The following is a 19,396-nucleotide window of genomic DNA, read 5'->3' as shown; positions in this document are numbered from 1 at the left end:
CACTGCATGACACGTTTTACGTAACGACATTCGAAAGTGAAGGACATGCAAACTGGCCTTTCCTTCTGCAAGTTGACGTTGCTGGGGATGGGTCTACAACAACCAATATAAAAAGCAATACCAAATGGTGATGTAACACGTTTCATTATCACCCAACCTCTACATCACTCCATGACCCGTTTTACGGAAATGCTGTATGAAAAACAAATAAATTTGAAAATTCTTTCGTTTACTAACTGGTATTCTTAATGACAGCGATCAAGTGCAAAAGCCATAAAAAAATCAGAAATAACAAGTCATTTGTATTTTAAGTTTTACAAAATTTAATCCCTTTGTGTTCTTAAGTAATTTTTCTCATCTCAGTGTAGTTGAACAAAATGAAATTGTAATGAATTATTCCATTATCTAATGTGGAATATATTGAATTAGACTTTACTTCTTTATTCTCAACAACTATTTAGAAAACGAATATAAAAAATAGTTACCATTCCAATAAAGTTTCCAGTTGTACGAGACGACATTTCAGCATACGGACAGCACTTTCAGGACACATGGTCAGATGACACCGGATGACACAGGGAGTGAACTGGAATTGTAGTCAAAATAATCTTTAGATCCACATACAAATAAAAGAATATAATCTAATTCACATACAGGCATGGCAATGAGGTGATTCTATACTCTCTAGTCGCACTTCTGTTTTTATCTTAAGTACTGACTGCAACACACTTAACCTGGTCAAATTCTAACCTTACATTTTGAACAAAATTCTAACCCCAACCCATTCCAACCTTTTTACAAAAATTTTTACAAGTAATTCTAACCACACCTTTTGACAAAAAACGTCACAATAATTGCAACAATTGTGTAATATGAACGATAAACTAAAATTTAACTATCCATCAATTATATTCCAATTTTTAAATGGTTTTAAATATATTAAAAACTAACTTCTATTTCATTAAAATTTAGTTACATTTAAAAACAGTAAAATTATTTCATTAGTTTCAACACTAGCTCAAATTGCTGTAACTTTGCAAATAAAACATTTTTATGAATGAAACCATCTTCTCTGATACAACTTAAAGTTTAAATTAACATATTCCAAATATCAACTGCTGTTACATTTCAAGTAAGACAAACTTACTACTTGCAGCATCTGCAGGTCACCTCAAACCACCCTCTCAACAGCTGGCTGCAACAAAACCATCTGCATGCCAGCAACGCAGTCCACATAAATAATAAACAACATGAAATTAATTTTCAGCATTAATAGACACACTGCATGGTAAACATATTCACCTGATGTACGATTATCTTTCACCAGCATAGTTTGACTTGTCAGTTGGATGGCAACATCATCTGTGTAAATGTGAACCTATAACCAACATGAAATTAATCTTTAGTATCAATGGAAATGCTGTATAAAACAAATTAACTTGAAAATTCTTTCATTCACTGTGGAAGAGTTTACTCGTTTTCTTAATGACAACGATAACGTGCATGTGCCTTGTGAACATCTTTCAGAAATAGTTACATGAAACCAAAGGATAAAAAAGTTAATCAATTACGTGTTCAGAAGTATTTCTGCATGTGACGAAACGTCCAACATGCAGCACGAGACATTTTTTGAAAATGTACAGCATTCTACAAGATCACATGCCCAGATGAACACATGGAATTGACAAGTTTACATGGTAGGCTTTCGTACCTGTTAATTCACCGCTTTCGTACCTGTTAATTCACCATACAAAAAAAATTCACATTAGTATAGAATGCAAGCAGGAATTACTGTTTTTATGGCACAACACGTTAGGACAGAGTACCCAGCAATAACTATCATATACCTTCTCGAACACCAACTCGGTAAGAGCACTGCCATTGTGCCAAAATTTCAATGAATTTATTACCCCCTATCCAACATCACACTATGGCTTATTAATAGTTCAATCCCTTAAAACACTGAAACATTTAGCCACCCAGTGACAGCCCTTATTAGCATTCCAGGGGTCACTGCAGTCAGTGGACGGCACGGAAAAAATAATAGATCAACAAATAATTACTAACCGTAATCTCCGTGAAATTTAGGGTCGATTAGGTGATATTAAAACAAAATAAAAAATTTGATCAAATCTGACAAGGAATACAAATGCTACAAATGTTAAGTTCTTTACGGCGTCGTGTGAATATTCACACACTTATTAACGAATTTGGAAACCGAGAGTAGATCAAAAATTCAATCAGTAATTTAACAAGTAAAGCTAAGTTTTGTTGGTGCATTAGTTTTCGTCAGTTATCACCCCAAAATTTACCACTCAATACTACCAATAAATTTTTACATCGACTTCAAAAGTAACTGAAACTACGTAATTTGACAGCTGAAAACTATCAAATGCTGTAATAAAGCCACTAGCGTTAGAAAAAGGATACGTATTATAAGTAACTGTTCACTTGCAACTAACAAGGGTCTCATTTAAAGATCATAACACAGAAAATAAGTTTAAAGCTAAAAGTTTACTGGTAATTAATTTAGAATTTTTCAGGTACCTGGCCGTTTTCCCATGGTGATTTACAGTGGACTGAAGAGGTCTAACTTGTCAGTGGAGTAAGATAAGTTGTGAAGCAACATTAGCAGCATTGAAGCTGTGATTGAAGCTAGATGATGAGCGAGTGTTGTGAAGAAGACAAACCAGCACATGTCGAAAAATGGTGAAGAAGGTAAGCAAGTAACTGTAGATTCACCAGAGACAACAGCAGCTTATTCCGAGGCTATCTATGTAATGAGAAACAAACAACATCATTCAACAATTTGAATTAATCTATAGCTTTCAAAACTTGAGGGGAAAAAAAAACTTTAGCTTTAGAAATAAGCAATAGTTACAACATGAAATTAGCATGCTAACGTCTTTTTTTTAAGTTGTTTCAATAATTCTTTTTTCACGAATAATCATCAAAACTTAACTACCAAGTGTAGTTGTAAACAAAATGAAAATGGATGAAAAAGTAGTGAAATATCCAATATGGAATATATTGAATTAGACTAATAAAACAACTTAATTTGAAAAACGAATTTAAAAAATAATTACCATTCTCCTTTAAAATATCTAGTACGAGATGACATTTCAGCATACGCACAGCACTTTCAGGACACTTTCAGGACACTCTGACACACTCACGACACACTGGGAGTGGGACTGAAATTGCAGGCAAAATAACCTTTAGATCCACACACACACACACGACTACAAGAATATGAATATATCTAATTCACATACACAATAGCATTCATGGATAAAAACCCACTCGAAATACCTTTCTATCTTCACGATGGAAAATGTTGAAGTACGCTGTAACCTGTAATACGCATACCGTACAGCGTCTCGAAAACGAATGAGGTGATTCTGTAGACTTTAGTCTGCACTTTTGCTCTGTCTTATGTAATGACTGCAACACCAAACCCCCTGGTGGACGAATTCTAACCCGACTTTTTGACAAAAATTCTAACCCCTACCCATGCTCCAACCAACCTTTTGACAAAAATTCTAACCCCAACCATGCTCCAACCAACCTTTTGACAAAAATTCTAATCCCACCTTTTGAAAAAACAAAAATTACAACCTTGAACAACCATTTGTAATCCATCCATTGAAGTGGTGACGAATCCACCCACCCAACGTGAAGGGGTTCACTCCTCTTCTTAAAGTTGGGTGGGTTCGTCACCCAACCCTCGTCACCCACCAAACTTCAAAGTCAAAAACTGCAGATCGTGTGAATGAATGCATTCTCGTTGATTGTCTTGATGTCTACTTCGTTTTACTAGTAAACCCTCCGCTACTTGGTGTGCGTATTTTATAGCCGCACTGTCGTGATGAAAATGGATATTTTTTTCCCGAGTTGTTTTTCAAAACAAGACCAAATGTTTATATTGATTAAAAGTAAGAAACGGAAAGAATAATAAAAATTCAAAACCGGCTAAAATGTATCATGACTGAGATGACGACACATAGGATATTCTAGTTGCATAAGTACCTTTTTCGTTAATTGGCGTAGGCTGTTAGTTTCCCAGTTACTCGTCATCAGGATTGAAAATCCATTGGGACGTCACTTCGGTTGCCAAGATGCGGTAGAACATGATTGCCGTTGAAACTTTGCGGTCTATGCACAAGACTACGCCCTCATGTAGGATATGCTTATCCGGAATGATGTAAAAGGCCACAAACGCTTATTAACGTTGAACGAAACGCCTTTTTTTTGTCAGTCGGTTTTATTTCTTGTAAGAGAATCATTGGTCCAAGTAAATCAAAAGGTTAATTCTTAGATTGAAAATGGGCTTGGATTGCTGTTGTAAATTTCTCAAATTCATCGTTTTTCTTATCAACATTTTAATATCTGTAAGTTATAATGTGAAAAATAGTATACTTGTATCAATGGTTTTTCATTATCGCAACAATTCTCTTTTTACCTTGGCCAGTTTGTAGGAATTGCAGTGGTAGCACTTGCAGCAATGGTATTTGTTAACATCGCTGAAGTAGATCCTACCAAAGATGACGAATACACCATGTTCTTTAAGATTTGTGTCGTCGTTATCGCCATGGGCAGCTTGCTGACAATTGTCGGTTTCATCGGGTGTTGTGGGGCAGCCTTCGAGAATCAGTGTCTTCTGGGGACAGTAAATCAACATTATAATAATATTTTCCATGCACAATTGTTACCTAAGAATCATATTACTTCACAGTTTGTCTTTCTAATGATTGGTGCCTTAGCATTGGATGTGGCCGCAGCCATCTTGGTTAACAACATTAACAAAGACACCATCAAATTGGAAATGGAAAAAATTGTGAAAGACATGTTTTCGAAATTGACGGAAAAGGCCGCCCAGGAACAGGCCAACATCTTTCAGTCAGTGTTTAACTGCTGCGGATCTGAAAGCGCCAATGATTGGAAAAAAGCAGCCAATTTAGAAATCCCGGCCTCTTGCTGCAAAAATTCGACAATTACGTGCAAAGATGCAAGCAGTAAATCTTCTAACGACTTGTTTAAAGAAGTACATATTTATTACTTTACTTTATTACGTTACCTGCATGCGATAATCCAACATTTAACTTTTTTTTTTCTTCTTAGAACTGCGTTTCAGCGACGAAAAACTGGATTACTGAAGTCATGAAAAATTCACCGATGGTACTAGCGATTGTTGGAATAATCGAATCTTTTGCTCTGATCACTTCCCTAGGTCTCTGTTGTTCAATTCGAAAAGCGGGCTATTGAATGTTTCAATAACAAGATTTGCTTTTTTCTTTATCACCTGCATGCCATTAATATGATTTCCTTCCAATCCGACAATCCTAAAACAAAAAAAATAAATGAATTTATCTTAGTCAACATTCTTTTCGTATGAATTTATGTAATGCAATTTTATTGAAAAAGTAATACATCAGATTTCAATCGTCTTCCCATTTCCCATTACATTTGCTGCTAAAAAAAAATAGCTGTCTATGGAAAGTAACCATTTCTCCTTTAGAAAAGACAAAGCATAGGTAAATGAAGCAAACTTTTGAAAAAAAAAATTACCCAGCCAAGTAAGCCATTCGAAGGCGGTTGTGCATTGAGGATGTCTCATTTCCTCATTAGATATTTTTTTACTTGCGGTGCAGATCCCACAGCAGTGCGCCATTTCCTCTTGAGTAAAAACCCAGCAATCTCTTCACCGAAAAACACATTTTTCTGCTACACAAATACACTGGTTTTTTTTTAAACCGAAAAATTTCGATTCAACATCCTGCAAATTGTCTCAAGTTAAGGGTCGATAGTGTACGTGTATTGAAGTAAAGATTCCATTAATACAGTACGTTCGATTCAATGTTGAACCTTAAACAATGATTACGACGAGAGGGGGAGAGACACATAAACTGACCGTCTTCGATCGTCAGCTGAGCAAAATATGCAACCATGATTTTTGTACTATTCCGTATTAAAGTGCACCAATCAACGGCATTGATCGCCTTTTTCTGGGAGAGAAATAGTGCAGATGTGGTGGAGTAAATTATATATAGATGCTGTACGACAAAGTGTTCAAAACATGTAAGGCAGGGTCACACGTAACGTACTGCTCTCGCTTGAATTATTCGAGTCGTCAGCGATTCTCGTTTCTTTAACTTTCGAGCTTGATCAGATCAAATATTGTGTGTTGTTGTAGGAAGAAGAACCGAGAGGGATTCACGTTATGATGGAGTAAAATCAGGATACACATTTATGAAGAACTCGAGACAAATAAAGTCGTTTGGATCGTCATTTTAAATACACAATTGAAAGGAAGAAATCACGAAAAATTCGGTCCATCCGCGAGTCTTTTGATGTGGAACAAACCTTACAGGCTTTGTTTTGTCATCACATGCAAAAGATGCGTTCCCAATATAGAGAGAAAGATGTGGGTGGAGGCAATAGGATAGGATAACAAAGAATCTCAACTGGCCTTCAAAACAGATCGGAGGTCCTCTGGAAGACTCTGCAGGACCGTTTCGAGTTGGCCCTGCAGATGCAGTCGTGTTTGAGGGCTGACGGGCAGAGTTTCCTCGGCCAGCGCCGCGTTCAGCTTCTCTCGAAGACGCAGTACCATGTCCACTACTTCCACTTCACGTTTGCCTTGAAGCCACGACGTCATGTCCTATATTTAGTCAAAAGAGAAAAGGTCGTTATGGAAAATAAATAAATTTTACGATTAATGTTTACCGATTGACTAAGAGCTTCCATCTGAAGAGCTCGTAATTTTTTGTTGGCCTCCTGGTGACGCGTGTTCGACCACGATTCAAAGTTTGGTGTACGCAGGAAACGGCGATATAATCCCGTCCAGTCGCCTTTAACTCCCGTGGTCAGCTGGGGGCCGCAATGTTCGACACTGGCAAGGAACTCTTCGGCTTTGAAAGGACTCAAACCAGGAACCGCCTGCGTATAATAAAATAAAAAAGAGAACGATGAATATTCAATTCAACAGGAAATGACAATATGCGATCACTGCGGTTGACTTCACAAACCTTGTACGGTGAGATTGATTTCTGCAAAGGCATCAGACGGGCAAAGTACCTCTCCAGCGGAATGATAAAGCTCTGTGTTAGCTCAAGGAAATGCCGGCGCATCAAGGCCGATTGCACTTGGTTGGGCCGTCGCGTCTGGGTACCTTTGGCAATGAGCTTCAATAGCGCCTTGTCTCGCGTCAAATGGGACTTGTACGATGTGTACACGCCCGGCTTGCACTCCGACAATTTACTAGATCCTGGAAGATTGGATTTAGTTGCACGAATCTTTAATCCAGCACTGCCTAAAAGAAATATGAAACCAATTCGAGTTAAACTGGGTTAAATAAACGTTGAATGTTTGTTTACTGCTGGGGATTTCTCCGCCGATGCGGATGATGTGTGGCCAATGCTGTAACGCCTTGGCGAAGAAGGGATTGGTGACCCCTAGCAATACGGGTGGAGGAGGATCAGACGGCCGTCCAGTATACTCTTTAAACTCAGAGTCATGGATGGTGAAAAAAGGCCGGTAATCCAGGCAGTACTGGAGAGGATGGATCAAACTGTTTGTTTGAGAAAAATAAATGCTACTTTTATTTCCAGGTAACTGGCAAAAGAGCAAACTCATTTACTTGACGAGAGCTTGGACGACGTGGGAGCAAATGGAAGGACTAGTTGCCATGACCACCAGAGGCTCACCGCAAAGGAGCAGTTCCCAGAGCATTTGAAGATGTGGCAGTAACGGAGCCAAGGCCGAATAGAGGTCGACGTCAGTTGCTATGAGGCAGCGCCTCCGTAACAGCGAATTAGACGTCTTTGAAGGAGAGCCTGTTAGGCTGGTGGCAAATGAGGGACTAGCGGCTGCCGAGAAACTTGGAATCCTCACCTGTACATGTCCACGACGACCAAACAAGAGAGAAAAGCTCCATATTATTAAGGTGTTGTAGAAGACGAACAAAGAAGACGAATTCGAAACTCACTTGAAAGAGTGTCCCCAATAGAGGCAAGTTCAATACAATGCCAGGTACGGGACGAGGCCATTGATCGATTTCTTTGGCACTGATTTCCAAGCAGATGCTCCCTTTGTCAAAGAATTCGGGTGCTATCACAGCCATCAACTCTTGGAACAATTCAACAAAGGGCAGTCGGGTCACGATCACCAACGACTATTGAACAAATTCAATATCAGGTTCTGGAATCATTAGCTACTAATAACTATACGAACGTACCTTTTGAAAATAACCTCTACGCAAATTTTTGTCCTTGACTTGGCGGAAGTATGCGAAACCCCACCAATAGGATGAATCTGTTCTGAAAGCAGGTGGGCAAAGCTGGTTGTACCTATTTTAGAATTATTGCATTCAAAAGTTGAAAAGTTGATTGTGTCAAGTTCCTTTTTATGTGAAGCTACCTTGAATGAGATTTAGGAACGGTATTACTAGATGAAAGATCCACTTGAGAACTCCTAGTGCTGACATCTCCATTGACAGGATTTTGTCTTATTCGAAAATGGAACTGTGTATCTCCCTGTTCGAAAAAATTATGTTAAATTATTTTCCCTAATTGAGGATGAAATAAATGACATACCATGCATCCAGAATTGGAGTCAGGAAATGCCAGGTAGCAAATACTTGTCTTATCTTGCTCTGACAAGGTCACATGACTGGGATAGATTTCCTAGTTCAGACAAGACAACAATTAATGAAAGGAGGAAATATGATGACAGAAAATTATTAATTTACCTCAATCATCTGACCTATTTCAAGATCAAACGTCACTACACAGAAGCAGTGTATCCAGTCTGCCAGACGTTCCCACGGCAAGAGAGAGGTGTTGATGCTGCTGTCATCACAGGTGTTGCCGAAGAAATCAGTAGTGTCAGCTAAAAGAGATGATGCCTCTCTTTGAAAATAAGAGTCCACAAACTGGAGCTGGTCAGCTCCACTTGACGATAAAATCTTCATGTGATCTACTTCTTCAACGTCTGAAAGAAAGTCAGTGTCGGAATCGCTGTTTTCGGGCTCCACTTTATTGTTTTCGGCGGGGGTAGCCATCGTTGGAGACGGCTGCGCACGACTGTGAGCAAAAAATTACGGAAATGGTGGGAGATAATTGAGCGACATTGGATTCAAAAGAAGACTTGTCAGGGTTTCCTTATTCCGCTCTGAAAAACAAAAACAAATGTGTGTCAGTCAGTCACCAGTCCAGTGTGTTGCTGGTAAAACGTGGGATTTTAACGGGATAAAAATTGCTTCCGCAACAGAGACACCTAGCAGTCATTTTTTCAACTTTGCACAAATTCAAGAACTAGCTAGAGTCCTGAAAGTCCTTGGGATTCTCACGTGTACTGTACACTCCCTTTTTCTTTCTTTTCTTTTTTTTATAAATAATGCTACACATGATACCATATAAAATACTAGTGGAAAAATGGCCAAATTATTCCAGCTGCTTTCTAGATACGACGGTCTTGAACATACTAACACGCAGAGAATGGAAGTAAATTGACAAGGCTCATACATTTACTGAACGTTTTCGTGAATCCAGCACACCTGGCGATTGCGATTTGGTTTAAAATAGACAATGACGTCGTCATCTAGAGAAACTAGAAATACCCACGCAAAGGAAGTTTTCTTTACAACTTGTTTTTCCTCTCCACAACAATCGTCGAAAATGAACATTTCCATCCATTACGAAAATAAATCGTCCCGCACGCATATACGGGTATCGATGGGGATATCGATGGGTAAATATACAAGGGCTGATTGATTTTACTGCATCCCAAAAGGGAAGAATGATGATGGATGGAATACCGAGAGAAAGGCAGCTCAATATAGTGAAACGAGTAGGACGGTGGAACATGAGTCGCACAGTCACGAGCTCAACGCCAGCAGGTTGCGGGTTTCTTCTACACGTGAATGAATCAACGTATATTAGAAGAAGAAGAAAAAAAAAACAAGAGAGATGATGTCATTCCTTTTTTTTAGAAAGAAAAAAAAAGGCAGTGCTGACCTTTCTCTCTCATCACGCTGGTAGAGCTTTGATTCAACTTGTTTGATAGGTGAGATCACGTATAAAATGAAATTCACGCTCCACGTGTTCCATTCTACGACACTCCCCGCAATGCACGCTGTCTGTCCCGCATCAAACAATAACTACGCCAGTGTGTATACGTGAGGTTCGCATAATTTTTGTTTTAATATTTACTCGTTTCCGACACGTTGCCGTCAGTCGGGACAGCAGGGATTCCCACTTGACGGCATTCATCCCAGCAGCGCACCTTGACATATTATTCGGTTGGCTTCATTTCACTCGATAATATTTTAACTAGCTAGCCCTACCTCTTCCGATTCTTTTTTTCTGTTTTATGTAGATTAGGTTACGATAGTAATACCAGCATGGAAATCCCCGACACCTACTTTCACGACGGTTGGGAAATGTGCACAATGACTTTCGTGATTTTTCAAAAGGTGTACAGCATTTTGGCGGATTACAACCAGCGTAAATTACAGTCATTTGAAACACACACCAGCCAAAATGTAAACCTTGATATCTCAGCGGAAGGTAAATGTAACATCCATCAGTCGTAGAGCCACTGACAAGGTCGCCATATTTATAAGACATAAGATTTGTTTTCTATTAGACGTATAATAATCACCCGGAACAAGGCGAAAGGAAACTCCCACCCGAAATGATTAAAAATAAAAAAAGGGACTTTCAAAAATACATATCCGAAAAAACCAAAAACCCAAAAAAGAAACAAGTTTAATATCCATTCAGAAAAATTCAAGGAGAAAGTTCTACGCTCAAGACGCTCCAGGCGTATGGCCTCCTACAACTTACTACCGGTTATAGGCCTAGGGATCGGTCGTAATCTTAAACATTCTAGAAAAAAAAAGAGGAAAGAAAAAACGACTTCCGATGGTCAGTGGTTGCAGGTGCCTCCTGAATACACGCGAGATATTAAATGCACAAGCGGGAATCATATAAGAAAACCCCCAAAAAACTATTACGGCCATAAAAAAAGGGGAGAAAAGAGAAAGAAAGTATTTCGTTCTCTCCATGGCCAGCGCCATCGTCCCGTGTCCAGGAGAAAGTATTTTCACTTATGTTATGTGCGGCTAAATATGTCGGATTATTATTATTAATTCTGGGTAGTATACGGTTCGTATTCATTCGGACCTTAACGGACTGCGCTGCTGGCCGAAATTGGAAATTCTTTTTGACTTGGGGTGGGCAGCCCCAGTTATTCAGTAATTCTCCTTATTCGGACATGGGAGACAATGACATCAGCAACCGACAAACCACTCTACATGTTAATGCCTACGTGCTCATTACGGAAGTTCGATTCATTCGTGACGTCGATCCAGACGATGACGGACCAACTGGGTCGTGACGTTAGAGCTTATGAAGAAATCGTTCAACGTAAAAACATTCATTTCTTCACACACACACACAATGTCTGATTTGATGTTGAGGCCGCAACCATTGTGGTGCAACAAGTTCAAACCGACCCCCACCCACTTTGCACGCGGTATTTTCCCCTCTGTCGGCGTCTAAAAAAAACAAACGCGTGGGCGACGAGCGGATGCTTCTCGACTCTTTTTTTTTTATTTAGTTTGATTTAATTTGACCGTGTCACGCAACTGTGAAAGCTGCTGGCACGCTCGCCCTCGCTGACAAAGGACTTTCTTGCTGACAGCTCTCATCATCTATTCATTAGGCAACGCAAACAAGCGCATTTAGGTTAATGTTCCACAACGATTCAACGGTAGGGGGTGTTCGGTTGGAATCATCGTTAAAAGCGCTGCCCAGTTAATGGTAACGAACTAATGATAATTCACGATTTCCAGGTAATGTATACGTATACAACGCGATGGAAAATTGATGATTGCACCGACTGAAATTTCCCGCTTTGGCAACGGGAGAGGGGGTTTTCATCCGGGCGGGTGGGAAAAGTTTGTTTGTTTCGTGACTGTGCTCTTCTCAATCGTTCAGTAATTGAACACTGGGCACTTGAGCATGAACGGCTTTGATCGGTGTATACTCAGCCACCCCAGTTTCTACGTTTTATGAGCTAAGCTGCCGATAGGCAATAAGAAAGGCTACCTTTAACATGCATGCAAATTTATCCGGTGTGTGCGTAGTTTAGGGGGAGGCAAAGGTCTAAAGTCTAAACAGATCCCCCTCCAGCCCCATCCAAACTTAGTATTCTATCAAGTTCTGTTTTGAATCACTATTATCGGTATTACCAAACTGCCAGCATTGATATATCCATTTCCAGTCTAAATTAATTTAAAAATAAAAGGGATTGACGCAATCGAATCTCGTTTAGATGAATATCTCCCTCGTGTTCCAGAGATTTGGTATTTTTGAATTCATCACGCAATCAAGAAAATGAAACTAAATTACGCGGACAAACCCACACAAGTTCCGGGTGGAATCGTGCCGTCGATGACGTCCGATTTTCTCGCACGTTGTGCACATCGAAATTCAAATAGAAATGCCATCAATAAGGTATACACATATAAAGCCGCAAACAAACAAACAAATAGCCGAAAACCCATCTTTTGACGCAGAACATGGCCCATAGGTAAAAACGGTCCATGCAAATATCTATTGGAGAAGGAGAGTTGAATGGCGCGGCTTTTGTTTGCCAATTCTCAACGCGGGCGATCGTCGAACATCATATGAAACTTTCTTGGGTGAATATATGAAAATGTTTTGCCGCCTCACAAAGTTCGCTTTTTCCAACCGAGCGCACTCGCCGCCGCATCTTTCAAATATATCAATACGATCCTCTCTCTCTCTCTTTTGAAGAGAGAAACCACAACAAAATAGGAAGGATCGCAGGTGCTGTTATCCTTCGAATCGGCTATTTAGTAGCTATACCCTCCACTTTACGACTGGCAAAAAAAAGATTCCTTTTTCTTCACTCGCCCGATGAAAAGAGCCTTCCTGATTACATCGTCAAACCCCGCTCGGCATTTCTAACCCAAATTGGATAGCCCATCGACGTCATATGCGCGCTCCATTTTTTCTCCAAACAACTGCTCATCAGTTTAAGAGGGGGTGAGAGGGGACCCTACACCATTTTCTCGCTTTTGTGCGGACGTGAATTAATCGTCATAATATGCAAATCAAATAGCCCCGCTAAAGAAAAGAGAGAGAAACGAACCGACGGCGATTGTTGCGCAGAGTTGATCCGCCGTGAATGGGTGCGTTCGCCGTCATCATTGGGCGATAGACGTGGGTGCTGAAAAATGTGTACACACCAAAATCGCGTGTGTCTATCCATCGGTGTTCCTCCTCTTCCTTCTTTTTACACGCAAAAGTTGACATTCACATGCAGCTCAACAAGGACATTACACCGAAACAAGAAAGAAAAAAACGTGATTTTTTTTTCAAAGAAAGACACGCACGAATTCTTCCGATAAATCGCCGGCCTCTTTTTTTTTCATCCGATCCTGCGTCCAACTGAACAAATTATTACGCAGGCCGACTCTATAAATGCTAATGAAACCCAAGTTCCGCTCGAGGGTGTCTTTATTTTTTTTCTCCCGACTCCCGAGCCGACAAGTGCAATGAAATTCCATCAGTATTCAGCTGGCAAAACCACTCTAGAAATCCAGCAACAATTCTGATTATATCCAGAGAGAGAGAGAATTTAATGGCGGGCAAATCAATGACACAAATCAATTCAGTGTGATGTCCTTTTTTCTTTCTGGTAAATTTCATTGAATCGATTATTTGCGCTGTATGGGCACAAGATATATTTCACGGGCTCCATATTAAGAGAGAGACTAAAAAAAAGGGGAATGATGAATGATAAACACGAACGGAGGGAGATGAGATCATTGACGAGAAAGTCCCTAACACAAAACAATCGCCAGTTGCATGTACAAGAAACGTGATTGCACACCCCTTCAATTGTCGACCTTCCACCTTCTCTATAGTATACCTGCGATCGCGATATCAAATCCTCTAAATAGAAAGGCGTCGATGACGTGGTCATATCATTAGAAATAAATAACCAGAAAGAAAAGAATCAGATTAGCTCATCGCGCGTTGCCAATATGGCAATTCAGCTCCGGCTGTTGACGCTGTGATTAAATGGTGGGGGACCCGAAACTTTTTGATTGCGAGTGTCTGCAATATAAGCTCCTTTAAAGGGGTGGGGGGTAGGTGTATATCCGCCGGATTCGGTTTGGTTTCCGCATCCATTGCGCAGTACATTTTTCTTCGATACGGTATATAAAAATAAAAGAAACATTTATACGTTGCTGTTGTTGTCTTTCTTTCCACTTCCCACATGTTTTATTCAAAAAAAGAAAGAAAGAAAAAGAACGAAGTAAATGCATGTATAATGCAGGCCCATAAAAATATCGCACAGTGACAGAAAAGAATATGGTTTTGTATATAAAAGAGAGAAAGATTTTTCATAACCCGCCTTCTTCCGGCGGCTGGAAAAAAAACAGGGCCGGGCCCATCAGGGACGCAACACTAGTATTTCCCGGCCGACCAATCAGAAGCTGTACAGGTTTTCCCGTACGGGAGAGAGAGCGCGCAGAGAGAGAGAGAGAGTCACTTGTTTTCTTTGAGGAAGGAACTGTATAAATCTGACGGGCTAGTCTGCAGGTGCAGGTCATTCGAAATCTGAACACGAAGCTAGCCGCACAAGTTTAAGCGCTGCTCCTACCCCCAGAAATTCAATTTCCCTGTGCACAAAACCAAATTAAGAGCGGAAGAGAGACAGAAAAAAAAAGTTTAATACAAGAGAGAGAGACTTGCGTCTATTTGTAGAAATAGATTCCTGCCCAAAAGTCTGAACCTTAATTGACACTTTTCCGCCACCCGTCGTTTTTCCCCATAGGCAAAACTAGAGAAAAAAAAATCTAAAATGCGATTCTACAGTACAGTTTGGTTAATGTTGTTAGTGCTCTCGTTACTGGTCGTGTTGGAAAGTGTTTCATCATATCCAGCTGGCGAAGATGCGGATGAATCGATCGCCGCTACCAGTCGATTACCAGCCGGTCGGAAACATTCGAAATCCATCGCCAAAGAAGGCAAGACCAAAAGCAAGAAGAATCATCATCATCATAATCGTCACTCATCAAGAGGTTAGTTAGTCATCATTAATGAATTCATTATCAACTACTGAAAAACGAAAAACGAAAATCCCCCCATTCGAATTTCAAACATTTCAAACATGTTCATTTTGACTCGTGATGGGCACATGTAACACACGCCCATGGGTGATGGATGTTTCTCATCCACGATATGGCCCATCCCAATCTCTTGAGCGTCGATTATTTATTACCTGGCGAACCCGACGTCACCTTGATTGGCGAAAAATAGCCCGTCTCTCTCCCGTGAGGAATACGGAAAAGACCTTGCGTTTGTCTGTATACTTGAAGTCCCAGTTGGAATTATTTTCTTTTTTGGAAAACAAAATAATTTCAACCTGCAGCCACCAAAGAAAGATAGTACAGGTGAGTAATAATACCTCCACCAAGAGCCGTAAGACGGTGATAAGATGTGCTAGGTGGCGCACACTATGACGTCAATCTCTTCACCGACGCTCCTCTTTCTCGTCATGGCTAAGCAGCAATGGCTATATGTACATTACGTGTTACATTATCAGAGATAAGTGCTTGCATAAGTGGCTAAGATAGTCAAATGAGCGGGGGAAACAAATCACCGCGAATGAGGTGAACTTGAGGTCAACTCCCAGAAAAAGAAAAAAACCAAACGAAAAAATTCAGTTTTTAATCAAATTATTTTGACATCCATCAGGATTGAAACAAGTGACGGATTACGACTACGCAGCTAGTACGGCGGGCGACGCTACAGGTTCTCCCGTTTGGCGAAAGCCAATCAGCAAGGACGATCGATCGCCTTGGTCTGAGCCGAAACATCGTCGCAACAAGAAAAGCGGCGGCGGCGGCCCGAACAGGAAGAACAACAACAAGAAAAGGAGCGGGACCAAACAAGAGAAGCAGCTCGACAAGAGGAAGGCGGCCGTCATGCGGACGGCGAGACGTGCCGAAGCGTTCGACAACATCAACGACGACACGGCCGCGATCGACTCGACCGCTGCCGGACAACAAAATCTCAATCAACTCTTGGGCTTGGGTAAGCCCCGCCCTCTTCTTCCTCCCGCTTCTCAACTCAAGCCTTTCGTTAGCGTAGGGTTGTGCTCTCAAAAAAAAAAAGAAAAAAAAAATCCCGATATTGTGTGCATTGCTATTTTCACACATTAGTCACACACACACCTCCGGGGGTGGTCGGTGGGTGTCTGGTTTGAACGAAAAATTGGGGCCATAGATATTAATCCGTAAATATTATTACTGGTACAGTATAAAGAATAGAACCTTTTCCAGGTCTATAGAGCAGTCGGTCACGAGAGAATTTTTATTGCTTTTGTGTTATACGACACTTGTCATAACTGGCAAAAAATAGCTGCTGATATCCGAGTAAAAAGGTTGAATTTTTTTATGAGCAACAGACTGGGCAGGTGTATGAATAGATGCTCCCATTTTGAGTTTATATAGCGCTTTTATTCTTTTTATCGATTGACGCGCAATGATTTTTAATGTTTAAAATGTTTGAAATATATTATCACCAGGCGTCTTTGGCGACATGAGGAAATTCTTCGATGAACTGCGGACTAATTTGGATGTTGAAACTGTGGCCGCCGAAGCAGCCGCAGCAGCAGCCGAACAAGATTCAACTGCCCCCAAAGTATCGGACGACGATTTATCTCAAATCGCAGGTGAGGGGATCTTTTTTTTTTCAAAAAATACTTCAACACAAAGTGTTGCTTGTTTATTTGGTCTACTACTACTCCCACGGGCTGTTTTTCTTTCGGGTGTTTTGTTTACAAATGGAAGTTTAGTTTCGAGTTCCGGGATTTATCCGGCTATAACTAGGGGATTGCACAACTTTCAGTGAAAATAAGTTTCTTTCAAGTTTCAGAGTATGGATTTAAAAAAGTTCAAACATTTTAAATGCTGCGGATAGAAAAAATCTGTTTGTTTAACGAGTTGAACAAATGTAACGTTCAAAAGTAGTCGGGAATAGAATTTAATTATTCCGAGACACACGTGAAAACGTTTTGTCGAATCCCTGACGTCAAAGCGAGGAATAACAACATTTCGTGGGAGAGACAATCAAAATGGGGATGTATCCCTGCACTTGGGGAAACCAGGAGACCTAGTACAGTACATTTACTCTCCCCTTCAAAAAATCCCAAAGACTGAGCCTCTAAAATGGATTAGATTAAGGGACAAGAGGAAGAAATGTTGTAGGCGAGACGATTGAATTATCCCTCCACTTTGCGGGTAAATCAAATCATTGCAACATTCTCCCAGTGATGGATGGCAATTGCAATACACAGAGAATCTTATCGATATAGGAGCGGTGGGTTTTCCTTTCTTTTATCTTGGGGGTCCCTATTTTCAATCTTGAATGCGAAAAGAAAAAGAAAACAGGAGAAATTTGTTGGTTGTTGCATCAGCGAAACAGAAAAATATTGACGAAAGAAAGTGGCAAAGCATAAGAGAGCGGTCCGTTCCATCGAGTTAGTTAATCGAATCGATTTGAACGCAGCGCCAGCTCTTTTGGGTGACGTCAGTCAGTGCGCGCCATCTACGGGTAAGCTTTTCAAAGAGAAGCGCGGGAGATTTGTTTACGCGTTACCCTTGACGACGATCCCAGTTTGTCCTTTTTATTTTCTCATATAATAATATAAGAGCTCGAATAAATCTCACATGGACATTATAACATTTTAATTTCTTTGATGGCCGCGTAATAGGATTGGAAGACTACGAAGAACTGCCCAACTACCAGGCCCTTCGAACGGCAACGGGATCTGAAAGAGGTAATTCTTTGCCCGTCCAACAACAGCAGAGGCGTTATTCTCGTTTGAGGGGATTCGTCGCCATGGGAGGGCCTGGACAGTCTGAAACATCACGTCATCATCACAGGAGCCATCAGTATGATCCCGCTCTCCTATGGACGGGATTAGGCCGTCGCCGTTGATGAGGGAATCCAGCAAAACACACCTTTCGCACACCAACACACACACACACAAAATAGACACGTACACCCGAATTTTTTTTTTTTCTTTTAAAAAAGCCAATCTTTTTGGCCTCTCTCCTTTTAATTTCCTAATTATATATATTTATAAATATATATATAAGTCGAGGAACCGGGATATACGTCACGCAATGAAAGTGAAGGGAATAAAAGGCAAAAGTCAGTCAAGATATTAAAAAAAAAGCAAATGGTTATACAATGCCCACGTCTAGCCACAAGAAGAAATGGTATAGCAGAGTGCGCCAGTCAAGAAAACTTTTTCTATATTCATTTTCGAATGTGGTCTCTCTCTCATTCTCTTCGTTTCTCCTTAAAAATCACAATTTTTAGCTTGTAATTCCAATTTCACTTTGAAACCCTCCGATCTTTTCCAAGCGATCTTCGTGTAGGCGATATTATTATTATCATATGTCAATGATGACTAGACTTAATTAACTTTAAAAAACAATTATATTTCGATTGTTGTTGAAACATTCAAATTTCTCCCTTTCGTCTGTATTTTCGTGTGTTTCTCATTTGTTTCGATGTTGTTACCCCCAACTCAAAAGTCAAGGCGATATGAGCTCCTAACTAAACAAAAATTAACAAAACAAACCCAGGCAGGATCCCACGTATTATTATCCAACCCGTGATTGTTGATATACTCTTTGATTTTAGTTTGATTACCAATTTATGCTTTTGTGTTCTTTTTAATTCTTTTTTTTTAAATCCTGGCAATCGATGAAATAGTTGCCCCCTTTTTCCAATTTTGATTTCTCAATGTCGATCGATTCTGTCATGTTTTCACACGCAGCACTTGATCTCACCACACACGTAAAGCAAAGTAAAAATACGCCCCAGTGTCCAGCAACTTGTAACACTGTATGATGACGATCAGAGTCAAATTTATCTTTAACTATATCGGAAATATATCGAGAGCATCCAAACGTCACCAGCACCTGATTACCATTTCTTATTTTAACGTATAATATATAATCTTTCCAAACAAGGTAATGACGAAATCGTCTGAAACCGGCAGCCAGCAAACAGGGACGCGTGAATGTATTAAAAAGTCACTTACCTTATTTCGGAGAAGAGAGATTTCCAGTTTTCAGGTTCAATGTCCAGCACTGAACTGAAGATTCTGTTTCGTTTGTTTACTTTCGTGTCGCTTTAATGATGGCCAGTTGGCAGGAACGCACAAATTTAGACGAAAAAGGAGGATTTTTAACTGCATGTTTGACTCAAACCACTTAGTCGAATGGACATTTCTTCGACCGACTGACACTGTTGCACGTTTCACCTAATTCTCG

At 40.2% G+C, this 19,396-nt stretch overlaps 3 protein-coding genes and 1 long non-coding RNA gene across 8 annotated transcripts; 2 read left to right on the top strand and 2 right to left on the bottom strand.

Moving 5' to 3' along the window:
- Nucleotides 1–53: 53 nt before the first annotated feature.
- LOC124189815 lies at nucleotides 54–3,403 on the bottom strand. 4 transcript variants are annotated; one of them, XR_006872671.1, is made up of 9 exons: nucleotides 3,313–3,403; nucleotides 3,087–3,194; nucleotides 2,548–2,773; nucleotides 1,712–1,734; nucleotides 1,572–1,647; nucleotides 1,303–1,378; nucleotides 1,148–1,210; nucleotides 486–586; nucleotides 283–405 (listed from the first exon to the last, which is right to left on the bottom strand). It is a non-coding gene; the product is annotated as an uncharacterized LOC124189815 (long non-coding RNA). The 4 variants fall into 4 exon arrangements; XR_006872669.1 differs by lacking the exon at nucleotides 283–405 and adding an exon at nucleotides 54–93 and having other exon boundaries at nucleotides 1,572–1,734; XR_006872668.1 differs by having other exon boundaries at nucleotides 1,572–1,734.
- An 831-nt stretch (nucleotides 3,404–4,234) lies between these two features.
- On the top strand, nucleotides 4,235–5,447 carry LOC124190206 (CD63 antigen-like). The gene is made up of 4 exons (XM_046582780.1): nucleotides 4,235–4,391; nucleotides 4,472–4,669; nucleotides 4,736–5,044; nucleotides 5,122–5,447. Exons 1-4 carry the CDS (start codon nucleotides 4,326–4,328, stop codon nucleotides 5,263–5,265), a joined length of 717 nt encoding a protein of 238 aa, XP_046438736.1. The 5' UTR covers nucleotides 4,235–4,325; the 3' UTR covers nucleotides 5,266–5,447.
- A 346-nt stretch (nucleotides 5,448–5,793) lies between these two features.
- On the bottom strand, nucleotides 5,794–19,360 carry LOC124190204 (protein DENND6B-like). Its single transcript, XM_046582776.1, has 11 exons — nucleotides 19,165–19,360; nucleotides 8,750–9,171; nucleotides 8,595–8,684; nucleotides 8,419–8,534; nucleotides 8,237–8,348; nucleotides 7,988–8,173; nucleotides 7,640–7,893; nucleotides 7,377–7,570; nucleotides 7,029–7,312; nucleotides 6,727–6,939; nucleotides 5,794–6,661 (listed from the first exon to the last, which is right to left on the bottom strand). Exons 2-11 carry the CDS (start codon nucleotides 9,059–9,061, stop codon nucleotides 6,461–6,463), a joined length of 1,962 nt encoding a protein of 653 aa, XP_046438732.1. The 5' UTR covers nucleotides 9,062–9,171; nucleotides 19,165–19,360; the 3' UTR covers nucleotides 5,794–6,460.
- Nucleotides 14,602–19,035, top strand: LOC124190205. Of its 2 annotated transcripts, none has more exons than XM_046582777.1 (4): nucleotides 14,602–15,124; nucleotides 15,801–16,197; nucleotides 16,634–16,779; nucleotides 17,821–19,035. In XM_046582777.1, the coding sequence occupies exons 1-4, from the start codon at nucleotides 14,905–14,907 to the stop codon at nucleotides 18,045–18,047; spliced, it is 990 nt and encodes a 329-aa protein (XP_046438733.1). In that variant the 5' UTR covers nucleotides 14,602–14,904; the 3' UTR covers nucleotides 18,048–19,035. The 2 variants fall into 2 exon arrangements, with proteins under 2 accessions (XP_046438733.1, XP_046438734.1); XM_046582778.1 differs by having other exon boundaries at nucleotides 14,603–15,124; nucleotides 15,801–16,139; nucleotides 16,633–16,779.
- Nucleotides 19,361–19,396: the final 36 nt, after the last annotated feature.

This window comes from Daphnia pulex, chromosome 3 (assembly GCF_021134715.1).
Source record: "Daphnia pulex isolate KAP4 chromosome 3, ASM2113471v1".
In the NCBI taxonomy this organism is placed as follows: Eukaryota; Metazoa; Arthropoda; class Branchiopoda; order Diplostraca; family Daphniidae; genus Daphnia; species Daphnia pulex.
Note: the sequence above shows the minus strand (reverse complement) of the source record. Positions and strands in the feature narration are given on the sequence as shown.

Coding starts and splice junctions, on each gene's coding strand:
- LOC124190206 (XM_046582780.1), top strand. CDS start 4,326: ATGGGCTTGGATTGCTGTTGTAAATTTCTCAAATTCATCGTTTTTCTT. Junction 4,670..4,735: donor ATCAGTGTCTTCTGGGGACA/GTAAATCAACAT, acceptor ATTACTTCACAG/TTTGTCTTTCTAATGATTGG. Junction 5,045..5,121: donor CTAACGACTTGTTTAAAGAA/GTACATATTTAT, acceptor TTTTCTTCTTAG/AACTGCGTTTCAGCGACGAA.
- LOC124190204 (XM_046582776.1), bottom strand. CDS start 9,061: ATGGCTACCCCCGCCGAAAACAATAAAGTGGAGCCCGAAAACAGCGAT. Junction 8,685..8,749: donor AAATAGGTCAGATGATTGAG/GTAAATTAATAA, acceptor TGTCTGAACTAG/GAAATCTATCCCAGTCATGT. Junction 7,571..7,639: donor GTCGTCCAAGCTCTCGTCAA/GTAAATGAGTTT, acceptor TCAAACAAACAG/TTTGATCCATCCTCTCCAGT.
- LOC124190205 (XM_046582777.1), top strand. CDS start 14,905: ATGCGATTCTACAGTACAGTTTGGTTAATGTTGTTAGTGCTCTCGTTA. Junction 15,125..15,800: donor TAATCGTCACTCATCAAGAG/GTTAGTTAGTCA, acceptor GACATCCATCAG/GATTGAAACAAGTGACGGAT. Junction 16,780..17,820: donor CGATTTATCTCAAATCGCAG/GTGAGGGGATCT, acceptor GCCGCGTAATAG/GATTGGAAGACTACGAAGAA.